Source organism: Lynx canadensis, chromosome B2, assembly GCF_007474595.2.
Source record: "Lynx canadensis isolate LIC74 chromosome B2, mLynCan4.pri.v2, whole genome shotgun sequence".
Lineage (NCBI taxonomy): Eukaryota > Metazoa > Chordata > Mammalia > Carnivora > Felidae > Lynx > Lynx canadensis.
The window spans coordinates 28,230,364-28,242,482 of NC_044307.1; the positions used below are offsets into that span (position 1 = coordinate 28,230,364).

The window sequence follows — 12,119 nt, forward strand, 5'->3', positions numbered from 1 at the left end:
ATTTTTGAGAGAGCAAGAGACAAAGCACGAGATGGGGAGGGGCAGAGAGAGAGAGAGAGAAAGAGACACGGAATCTGAAGCAGCCTCTCCAGGTTCTGAGCTGTCAGCACAGAACCTGATGCAGGGCTTGAACCCATGAACCCATCATGAGATCATGACCTGAGCTGAAGTCAGATGCTTAACCCACTGAGCCACCCAGGCATTTTTTTCCTTCTTTGAATATCTTTTCAAATCTATTTACTTGAGATGCCAGACCATGCATAAATTAAGGTGGATATATTTGAAAATATTTAAGGATATAAGAACATTCCTATGGCAAATGTTAAGTAGAAAAAGTATAGTATAAAATGAATATAACATATGATCCCAGTTTTGAAAATGTGTGTGCATTTTAAATATTTAGAAATACGAATGTAAAATCAGAAGAAAGGTAAATAATAGTTTTCTGCATAGTAGAAATTATAGGTGATGCTCGTTTTCTTTATACATTTTAGAATTTTCAGGAAAAAGTTTGTATACACAATCATAAAAAACAAAGTTATCTTTACAAAGCCACCTTCTGGATATTAAATATCGTTGAAAACAATCAAGAACATCATTATAAATGACATACGCCATAACTATCTGTCACCAAGACTTTTGAGTAAGAAGGTCACATCTCTAAGAATTGGTGACTAAATATACTGTGTCAACAGAAAAGGAGTAGAATCCAGGTGAGAAACAGCAGTATCCTCTGAATTCATTTACTTGTTCCCCACAAGGACCTGAGACAGCATGAAATGCTAAAGGTTTGGACAGGTAGGATTCCTTTAGCCAAGTGAGAATCATAGTGCCAGTCATCAGAAGTATATAGGATTAAAACAATATAAATTTTTCATCAGATATTTTGGGAAAAAATATTTTGTAGCTTATTTTGTACATATTGAATATTATCAAGAGTCCTCTTTAAGTAATAAACCATTGTCAAAAGTTGTCATTAAGCCTAGCCTAGCAGTCTACAATTGGGGCTAAATTTATTTACATTAATGTTTTAGTAAAAATTTCCAGAAAAACAATACACATTTAAAAACTTGAGTCTACCAGAAATATGTCTTATGCCTATTACCTACTTCCATTTTTTTTTAACAAATCTATATAAAATAATGAAAAACCATGACCTTTATAGATTTTTATTTATATAAAGTTCAATGAGAAATTAAAAAGTACTGTGTGCTTATTTTCCCTGCAGAAATAAAGAGATTAGCTGAAAAGGAAGACTGGATTGTCGATAATGAAGGACTGACTTCTCTTGTAAGTTTAAATACTTTTCAATGATTAATGATTAATGTATATAATATTCAAAATAAATGACAAATTTTATTAATAGGGAGCATATGTTCTTTGCATTGTAATTCTAAATCATCTCTGGAAACAGAAAAATAAACTTCTTAAAGTTTTCTTTTTTAGACTCATTTTTGCTTAACACTACAAATATTTAAAAATTAATAAAAGCAGTGGATTTCTTTTAGCGTGCTCTTTCTTCATCATGTGTCACTGTATTTTATTTGTATTACATTTTAAAATAGATTGTGCTTCAGCTGTTGGTGGGAATGCAAACTGGTGCAGCCACTCTGGAAACTAGTGTGGAGGTTCCTCAAAAAAAAATAGAATTACCCTGCAACCCAGCAATAGCACTACTAGGAATTTATCCAAAGGATACAGGAGTGCTGATCCATAGGAGCACATGCACTCCAATGTTTAGAGTAGCACTGTCAACAATAGCCAAATTATGGGAAAAGCCCAAATGTCCATCAATTGATGAATGGATAAAGAAGATGTGGTTTATATATACAATGGAATACTACTTGGCAATGAGAAAGAATGAAATCTGGCCATTTACAACAATGTGGATGGAACTGGAGGGTATTATGCTAAGTGAAATAAGTGAGTCATAGAAAGATAGATACCATATGTTTTCACTCATATGTGGAATTTGAGAAACTTAACAGAAGACCATAGGGGAAAGGTAGGGGGAAAAATAGTTCAAACAGGGAGGGAGGAAAACCATAAGAGACTCTTAAATACAGAGAACAAACTGAGGGTTGGTGCCAGGGCTGGCAGGGGAGAGGGGAAAATGGGTGATGGACATTGAGGAGAGCAGTTGTTGGGATGAGCACTGGGTGTTGTATGGTAAGTGATGAATCATGGGAATCTACTCCCAAAGCCAAGAGCACACTGTATATACACTGTATATTAGCTAACTTGACAATAAGTTAAAAAAATAAAATAGATTGTGCTTCATTCTAAGTTTCCCAGTAACTTGAATTTTTCAGAAAAGCAGAATGGGAAAAAAAAATTCTTTTGCTGACCCCTAAGCCAAAATAAAACAAACCAACAATAATTAACCTCTCCAGATATATACATGGGTCAGGCAGGCAATTATAAACATGGTCTATTCATTTTAGAGTCATCATCTGTTTAGATGGGACTTATAGATTATCAAAATACTTTTGAAAATAGTTTTCATGATTTATCATGTTTTCACATCTGTTTCATGGATTCCCACAATGATCCCGTAGGTGGGTGTGTCAGTTAAATTGACATTCAGCTGCTAAAACATCCAGGGTCTTTAAAGGAGATGGGCATTTCCTTTTCTTCTAATATTAAAGAAATTAGGACTGGTGTGGCAGCTTAATCATGCAATCAGTACACAAGGCTCCTTCTGACTTTCTTCTTTGTGATCTTTATTGTGGCTTTTGTCTCACAATGGCCTCATGATCAAAGGAATGCTATTGCCTTTCCAACCACCATGGCCTTATTTCTGTCATGAGAAAAGTCCAGCACTTTTTCAGGAGCCATAGCTGACAATTCTTCCCACATCTAATTGGCTAGAATTGATTCACATGCCCATCCCTATCTACTGTGGAGGCTGGAAAAATGCAGTTTTTTTTTGTTTGTTTTGTTTGTTTTTTTTGTTTCTTAGCAGAGCACATTGCTAATCCCAACAATTTCTGTTTTACCTTAGTAAGAAAAATGGAGAAAATAAATCTGGAGGAGGCAGTCAGGTTTCTGCCTGTTTAGTAGGTGAGGAAATTAGAATAAAATGGTTTTGACTTGCCCAAATTTACAAAATCACGGTGAGTGAGGTTGTTGAGACAGAATGATCTCATGTAATATTTCTTCAGTTCTTCAAATTGCTGTACTTTTTGAAATAATTGTATACTTCCTATTGACAGTCTTACTTTGGGAGTTGGGAAATTTTTGACAAGTTGAAATTCTTTCCTCCTATCCCTCCTAAGTACACTAAAATATACCTTTATATAACAATGTGGTTTAGAACATCAGTGCTTACTTACAAATTTTTGTAAATTAAATCATGTTTGAAATGAGGGAAATTTAGTTTTAATAAATACAATTATATTTTAAAGGATTTATTTTTAATAAAAACTACTTTTATTTGGTTTATTCTACTTTTCATAATTATTAGTGCTTATATACAAACTATCCTATAGCTAATTCTGTCATACTAAATATTTAGAGAAAGGAGACGTAGAGTAGACCTGCATGGTCCAATATCCAATATAGCAGTCATTATAGACATGGTTTGTATAAGACTCAGTACAAAGAAAGAATATGAAATATCTCAACTTTTTATTGATTACATGATGATATAATATTTTGGTATATTGCATAACCTGAATTATATTGAAATCAATTTTTCTTTTAATATTCTTAATGTGTTTACTGGAAACTCTTAAATTATATATATGACTTATGTTTGTGGCTCACATTATACTTCTTTTGAACAGTGCTGATATGGAGGAAAATGTGCTGCCCTGGATTTGGAATCATAATCTGGTTCAGTCCATAGTTCTGTCACATAACAGCCATGCAATCTTTTTTCTTCTTTTTTTTAAAGGTTATTTATTTAATCGTTGCACCCAATGTGGGACTGAAACTCATGACCCTGAGATTGAGGGTCACATGATCTGACTGACCTAGCCTGGCACCCCATTAGCCATGCAGTCTTAAAGAAGCCACTTTCCCCCTCTCCCAGTTAGTGCTTATCTGGTAGCTGCCACATCTAACTTTGGTTGTTTGATTATAATAGATAAACCTCTTTAAAATACTTTGAAATGTTTACCATAGAAACTTGTTTGTAGTTCACTTAAAGTTTGACTATAATAGTAAGAAACTGGAACCATAGAATAACTAATTTCATGTTTGTCACACATACAAGCTAGAAGACTAAACTTTGTGGATGAATGACCCAGAGAAAGTTACCCTTCTGATGTCAGCCATTATATCGTCTAGCCAGATGTAGGTAAAAAAATATGTAACATAGGGGCACCTGGGTGGTTCAGTCATTTAAGTACCCAACTCTTGTTTTGGCTCAGGTCATGATCTCATGGTTTGTGAGATCGAGCCCTGCATCGGGCTTCATGCTGGTAGCACTTTCTCTCTCTCTGAAGAAAATAAATAAACATTAACCAAAACAAAACAGAAAAAAAGAGCCTGCGTGGCTCAGTCAGTTAAGCTACCTACTTCAGCTCAGGTCATGATCTCACGGTTCATGGGTTCGAGCCCCATGTCGGGCTCTGTGCTGACGGCTCAGAGCCTGGAGCCTGTTTTGGACTCTGCCTCCCTCTCTCTCTTCCCCTCCCCTGCTCACACTCTGTCTCTCAAAAATAAATATATATTAAAAAAAAAGAAATGAAATGAACATTACACTTTGCCTCACTATGACTTATTTCAGCTGAAGTTTGTTTATTATTTATTTGTTTAATAAGGTTTAGGTCTCTCCTATGTTTGCTTTTTAAGAGAGAGAACATGAATGAGGAGTGTTAGAGAGAGACTGAGCATCTTTTTTTTTTTTTAATATGAAATTTATTGTCAAATTGGTTTCCATACAAAACCCAGTGCTCATCCCAACAGGTGCCCTCTTAAATACCCATCACCCACCCCCCACCCCCCATCAACCCTCAGTTTGTTCTCAGTTTCTAAGAGTCTCTTATGGTTTGGCTCCCTCTCTAACCTTTTTTTTTTTTTTTTCTTTTTCCTTCCCCTCCCCCATGGTCTTCTGTTAAGTTTCTCAGGATCCACATAGGCGTGAAAACATATGGAATCTGTCCTTCTCTGTATGACTTACTTCACTTAGCATAACAATTTCCAGTTCCATCCATGTTGCTACAAAAGGCCATATTTCATTCTTTCTCATTGCCACGTAGTATTCCGTTGTGTATATAAACCACAATTTCTTTATCCATTCATCAGTTGATGGACATTTAGGCTCTTTCCATAATTTGACTGTTGTTGAGAGTGCTGCTATAAACATTGGGGTACAAGTGCCCCTATGCATCACTACTCCTATATCCCTTGGGTAAATTCCTAGCAGTGATACTGCTGGGTCATAGGGTAAGTCTATTTTTAATTTTTTGAGGAACCTCCACACTGTTTTCCAGAGTGGCTGCACCAGTTTGCATTCCCACCAACAGTGCTTCCCATTTCTCCACATCCTCGCCAGCATCTGTAGTCTCCTGTTTGTTCATTTTGGCATGAGGTGATATCTGAGTGTGGTTTTGATTTGTATTTCCCTGATGAGGAGCAATGTTGAGCATCTTTTCATGTGTCTGTTGGCCATCTGGATGTCTTCTTTAGAGAAGTGTCTCTTCATGTTTTCTGCCCATTTCTTCACTGGATTATTTGTTTTTTGGGTGTGGAGTTGGTGAGCTCTTTATAGGTTTTGGATACTAGCCCTTTGTCCAATATGTCATTTGCAAATATCTTTTCTCATTCCGTTGGTTACCTTTTAGTTTTGTTGATTGTTTCCCTTGCTGTGCAGAAGCTTTTTATCTTCATGACGTCCCAGTAATTCATTTTTGCTTTTAATTCCGTTGCCTTTGGGGATGTGTCAAGTAAGAAATTGCTGCGGCTGAGGTCAGAGAGGTTTTTCCCTGCTTTCTCCTCTAGGGTTTTGATGGTTTCCTGTCTCACATTCAGGTCCTTTATCCATTTTGAGTTTATTTTTGTGAATGGTGTGAGAAAGTGGTCTAGTTTCAATCTTCTGCATGTTGCTGTCCAGTTCTCCCAGCACCATTTGTTAAAGAGACTGTTTTTTTTCCATTGGATATTCTTTCCTGCTTTGTCAAAGATTAGTTGTCCATACTTTTGTGGGTCTAGTTCTGGGGTTTCTATTCTATTCCATTGGTCTATGTGTCTGTTTTGTGCCAATACCATGCTGTCTTGATGATTAGAGCTTTGTAGTAGAGGCTAAAGTCTGGGATTGTGATGCCTCCTGCTTTGGTCTTCTTCTTTAATATTACTTTGGCTATTCGGGGCCTTTTGTGGTTCCATACAAATTTTAGGATTGCTTGTCCTAGCTTCGAGAAGAATGCTGGTGCAATTTTGATTGGGATTGCATTGAATGTGTAGATAGCTTTGGGTAGTATCGACATTTTAACAATATTTATTCTTCCAATGCATGAACACTGAATGTTTTTCCATTTCATTGTATCTTCTTCAGTTTCCTTCATAAGCTTTCTATAGTTTTCAACATACAGATCTTTTACATCTTTGGTTAGGTTTATTCCTAGGTATTTTATGCTTCTTGGTGCAATTGTGAATGGGGCCAGTTTCTTTATTTGTCTTTCTGTTGCTTCATTAGTAGTGTATAAGAATGCAACTGATTTGGGGGCGCCTGGGTGGCGCAGTCGGTTAAGCGTCCGACTTCAGCCAGGTCACGATCTCGCGGTCTGTGAGTTCGAGCCCCGCGTCAGGCTCTGGGCTGATGGCTCAGAGCCTGGAGCCTGTTTCCGATTCTGTGTCTCCCTCTCTCTCTGCCCCTCCCCCATTCATGCTCTGTCTCTCTCTCTCCCAAAAATAAATAAACGTTGAAAAAAAAAATTAAAAAAAAAAAAATGCAACTGATTTGTGAACGTTGATTTTGTATCCTGCCACTTTGCTGAATTCATGTATCAGTTCTAGCAGACTTTTGGTGGAATCTACCGGATTTTCCATGTATAGTATCATGTCATCTGCAAAAAGTGAAAGCTTTACTTCATCTTTGCCAATTTTGATGCCTTTGGTTTCCTTTTGTTGTCTGATTGCTGACGCTAGTACTTCCAACACTATGTTAAACAACAGCGGTGAGAGTGGACATCCCTGTCCACTCCTGTTCCTGATCTCAGGGAGAAAGCTCTCAGTTTTTCCCCATTGAGGATGATATTAGCTGTGGGCTTTTCACAAATGGCTTTTAGTATATTTAAGTATGTTCCTTCTATCCCGACTTTCTCGGGGGTTTTATTAAGAAAGGATGCTGAATTTTGTCAAATGCTTTTTCTGCATTGATAGACAGGATCATGTGTTTTTTTTCTTTTCTTTTATTAATGTGATGTATCACATTGATTGATTTACGAATGTTGAACCAGCCCTGCATCCCAGGAATGAATCCCACTTGATCATGGTGAATCATTCTTTGTATATGCTGTTGAATACGATTTGCTAGTATCTTATTGAGAATTTTTGCATCCATCTTCATCAGGGATATTGGCCTGTAGTTCTCTTTTTTTGCTGGGTCTCTGTCTGGTTTATGGATCAAAGTCATACTGGCTTCATAGAATGAGTCTGGAAGTTTTCCTTCCCTTTCTATTTTTTGGAATAGGTTCAGAAGGATAGGTATTATCTCTGCTTTAAATATCTGGTAGAATTCCCCAGGGAGCCATCCGTCCTGGACTCTTATTTGTTGGGAGATTTTTGATAACTGATTCAATTTCTTCACTGGTCATGGGTCTGTTCAAGCTTTCTATTTCTTCCTGTTTGAGATTTGGAAGTGTGTAGGTGTTTAGGAATTTTTCCATTTCTTCCAGGTTGTCCAGTTTGTTGGCATATAATTTTTCATAGTATTCCTGATAATTGCTTGTATTTCTGAGTGATTGGTTGTAATAATTCCATTTTCATTCATGATTTTATCTATTTGGGTCATCTCCCTTTTCTTTTTGAGAAGCCTAGCTAGAGGTTTATCAATTTTGATTATTTTTTCAAAAAACCAACTCTTGGTTTCGTTTTTCTGCTCTACAGTTTTTTTAGATTCTATATTGTTTATTTCTGCTCTGATCTCTATTATTTCTCTTCTTCTGCTGGGTTTGGGGTGTCTTTGCTGTTCTGCTTCTATTTCCTTTAGGTGTGCTGTTAAATTTTGTATTTGGGATTTTTCTTGTTTCTTGAGATAAGCCTGGATTGCAATGTATTTTCCTCTCAGGACTGCCTTCGCTGCATCCTGAAGCATTTGGATTGTTGTATTTTCATCTTCATTTTTTCCATATATGTTTTAATTTCTTCTCTAATTGCCTGGTTGACCCATTCATTCTTTAGTAGAGTGTTCTTTAACCTCCATGCTTTTGGAGGTTTTCCAGACTTTTTACTGTGGTTGATTTAAAATTTCATAGCATTGTGGTCTGAAAGTGTGCATGGTATGATCTCAATTCTTTTATACTTATGAAAGGCTGTTTTGTGACCCAGTATGTGATCTGTCTTGGAGAATTTTCCATGTGCACTCGGGAAGAAAGTATATTCTGTTGCTTTGGGATGCAGAGTTCTAAATATATCTGTCAAGTCCATCTGATCCGATGTATCCTTCAGGGCCCTTGTTTCTTTATTGATCCTGTGTCTAGATGATCTATCCATTGTTGTAACTGGAGTATTAAACTCCCCTGCAATTACCACATTCTTATCAATAAGGTTGCTTATGTTTGTGAGTAATTGTTTTATATATTTGAAGGCTCCCATATTCAGCGCATAGACGTTTATAATTGTTAGCTCTTCCTGATGGATAGACCCTGTAATTATTATATAATCTCCTTTTTCATCTCTTGTTACAGCCTTCAATTTAGAGTCTAGTTTGTCTGATATAAGTATGGCTACTCCAGCTTTCTTTTGACTTCCAGTAGCATGGTGGATAGATAGTTCTCCATCCCCTCAGTTTCAATCTGAAGGTGTCCTCAGGTCTAAAATGAGTCTCTTGTAGACAGCAAATAGATGGGTCTTGTTTTTTTTACCCATGCTGATACCCTATGTCTTTGGTTTGGAGCATTTAGTCCACTTACATTCAGTGTTATTATTGAAAGCAATGGGTTTAGAGTCATTGTGATGTCTGTAGGTTTCATGCTTGTAGTGTTGTCTCTGGTACTTTGAGGTCCTTGCAACATTTAACTCACAGAATCCCCCTTAGGATCTCTTGTAGTGCTATGAATTGGGGGTGATGAATTCCTTCAGTTTTTGTGTGTTTGGGAAGATCTTTATCTCTCCTCCTGTTCTGAATGACAGACTTGCTGGATAAAGGATTCTCGGCTGCATATTTTTTCTGTTCGTCACATTGAAGATTTCCTGCCATTCCTTTCTGGCCTGCCAAGTTTCAGTAGATAGGTCTGCCGCTGGTCTTATGGGTCTCCCTTTGTAAGTTAGAGCATGTTTATGCCTAGCTGCTTTGAGAATTTTCTCTTTATTGTATTTTGTCAGTTTCACTATGATATGTCGTGCAGAAGATCAAGTTACGTCTGAAGGGAGTTCTCTGTGCCTCTTGGATTTCAGGGATGTTCTTAGCTATGATTTGTTCAAATACACCTTCAGCCCCTTTCTCTCTTTCTTCCTCTTCTGGAATTCGTATTATATGGATATTGTTGCATTTGATTGCATCACTTAGTTCTCTAATTCTCCCCTCAAACTCCTGGATTTTTTTAATCTCTTTTTTTCTCAGCTTCCTGTTTTTCCATAATTTTATCTTTTTTTTTTTAATTTTTTTTTCAACGTTTATTTATTTTTGGGACAGAGCGAGACAGAGCATGAACGGGGGAGGGGCAGAGAGAGAGGGAGACACAGAATCGGAAACAGGCTCCAGGCTCTGAGCCATCATCCCAGAGCCTGACGCGGGGCTCGAACTCCCGGACCACGAGATCGTGACCTGGCTGAAGTCGGACGCTTAACCGACTGCGCCACCCAGGCGCCCCCATAATTTTATCTTCTAATTCACTTATTCTCTCCTCTGCCTCTTCATTCCGAGCTGTGGTCGTGTCCATTTTATTTTGCTTCTCATTTATAGCATTTTTTAGCTCCTCATGACTATTTCTTAGTTCCTTGATCTTTGTAGCAATAGATTCTCTGCTGTCCTGTATACTTTTTTCAAACCCAGCGATTAATTTTATGACTATTATTCAAAATTCTTGTTCTCTTATATTGCTTAAATCGTTTTTGATCGATTCGTTAGCTGTCTACTTCCAGGAGTTTCTTTTGAGGAGAGTTCTTCTGTTTTGTCATTTTGGTTAGTCCCTGGAGTGGTGCGGAACTGCAAGGCACTTCCCCTGTGTTGTCTGGAGTAACTTGTGTTAGTTGGCGGGGCCACAATCAGACCCAATGTCTGTCCCCAGCCCACCACTGGGGCCACAGTCTGACTGGTGTGTACCTTATCTTCCCCTCTCCCAGGGGCAGAACTCACTGTGGAGTGTTGTGGCCCCTGTCTGGGCTCTTTGCACACTGCCAGACTTGTGGTGCTGCTTCATTGGGATCTGGCTTATTTGCTGGGGTGGATCTGCAAGGTGCACAGGGCGTGAGGGGCATGCTCAGATAGCTTTTTCTTCGGTGGTCCCCTGGGGAGGGGCCTGCAGCACCTGGAGGGAGGTAGACCCTTCAGAGGAGTGTGAGAGTCTTAAGCAGGGTACATTTTCAGCATGAAGCCTCACTCAGGGCTCAATCCCAAGGCCCTGAGTTGAAATCAAGAGTCGGACCCTCAACCAACTGAGCCACCCAGGCACCCCTGAAGTAGTGTGTATTTAATTTGAACCTCACTTCAGTGCTCTGAAACAGCTTTTTGGAAAGCATCCTGCTTTCTTTTCATATTGAAAATGTGTACTGCTTTTTTCAATTTGGATAATTTTGAGAATTTTTTTCTTTCATAAGAACTGGAATGATTTGTGATAGCTCTTATAGTCAGCTAAATTGGATGATTCACTGACAATATGCAGAAATAGCACTGCTTCTCTTTAGAAAAAAATAAATAGCAGATGTTTAGACTATCATTACTCCCAATTTAACTGAAACTAATTCAGTTCTCTGGTGTTATCCATTTATTGTATTAGTATAGATATAAAAAGAAATTAAGAAAATCTAGTCCAAATATTAATGCAAAAAATCCAGGTAACAACAGGTTTAATTACCCACAGTTGAATTTTGGATTTAATTTTCACCATTATTCTTAGATTTTCCTGCCTTTTGAGGCGGGTAAGTTGGAGGCATTAGGTCAGGTATTTAACAAACATTATACCTCTTGAAATAGTTCTGTGCAGTTGGTATTTTATCCCATATATATTTTTTTTTTTTTTGTACTTAGAAGTTGTTTTTTGTGTTGTTTTGTTTTTTTATGGTGCCCTCTGGTGGCTTCAAAGTGCAGTATTAAAATAACATTATGTTGAAGCACTATTTTAGCTTTCATTAAATCTGGGTTCCTTTTTGTAAGAAAATAAACTTGTCTCTTCTGTTCAGTTTTTTTTCCCCAATCTCTTTTAACAAATTGAAGCATGTAGTGAGGAGAGGTTCTGACTCCGGATTTTTGCACAGAGTTGTTTTTTTTTTTTTTAATTCAACTATGTGCCTTTTTAAAAAAAAATTTTTTTTTTTAACGTTTATTTATTTTTGAGACAGAGACAGAGTATGAACGGGGGAGGGTCAGAGAGAGAGAGAGAGGGAGACACAGAATCTGAAACAGGCTCCAGGCTCTGAGCTGTCAGCACAGAGCCCGACGCGGGGCTTGAACTCACGAACCGCAAGATCATGACCTGAGCCGAAGTCAGACGCTTAACCGACTGAGCCACCCAGGCGCCCCTCAACTATGTGTCTTATACAGCCCTATGTCTGAGTGAAACCCAGACCATTAGCCTCATCTTGTACTGCCAAACTCATGCCTAGTGGTTGTGATGCACTGCTGTTCTTGTGGTTTCTCAGTTCCTTTAGGCTCTGCCCTCCCTGGCCTGTGTACATATTGCCCTGTCTCCCTGAGCTCACCACTCCCTTCCCTTATCTTTTATGGCGCTGAGTCCTCTTGCCCTTCAAGTCTCCATTTAAATGTTCTCACTGTCTAAGGGAGCTCTTCTTTG

The 12,119-nt window shown here is 37.9% G+C and overlaps 1 protein-coding gene across 3 annotated transcripts in view; it reads left to right on the plus strand.

The window, feature by feature from the left end:
• The window catches only part of EXOC2 (exocyst complex component 2), a 285,414-nt gene that overhangs the window by 155,599 nt on the left and 117,696 nt on the right, over window positions 1–12,119 (plus strand). For all 3 annotated transcript variants that reach the window (XM_030314971.1, XM_030314969.1, XM_030314970.1), the window contains one exon: window positions 1,229–1,290. In XM_030314971.1, coding sequence (XP_030170831.1) covers window positions 1,229–1,290 — 62 coding nt within the window. The remainder of the gene's footprint in view (window positions 1–1,228; window positions 1,291–12,119) is intronic.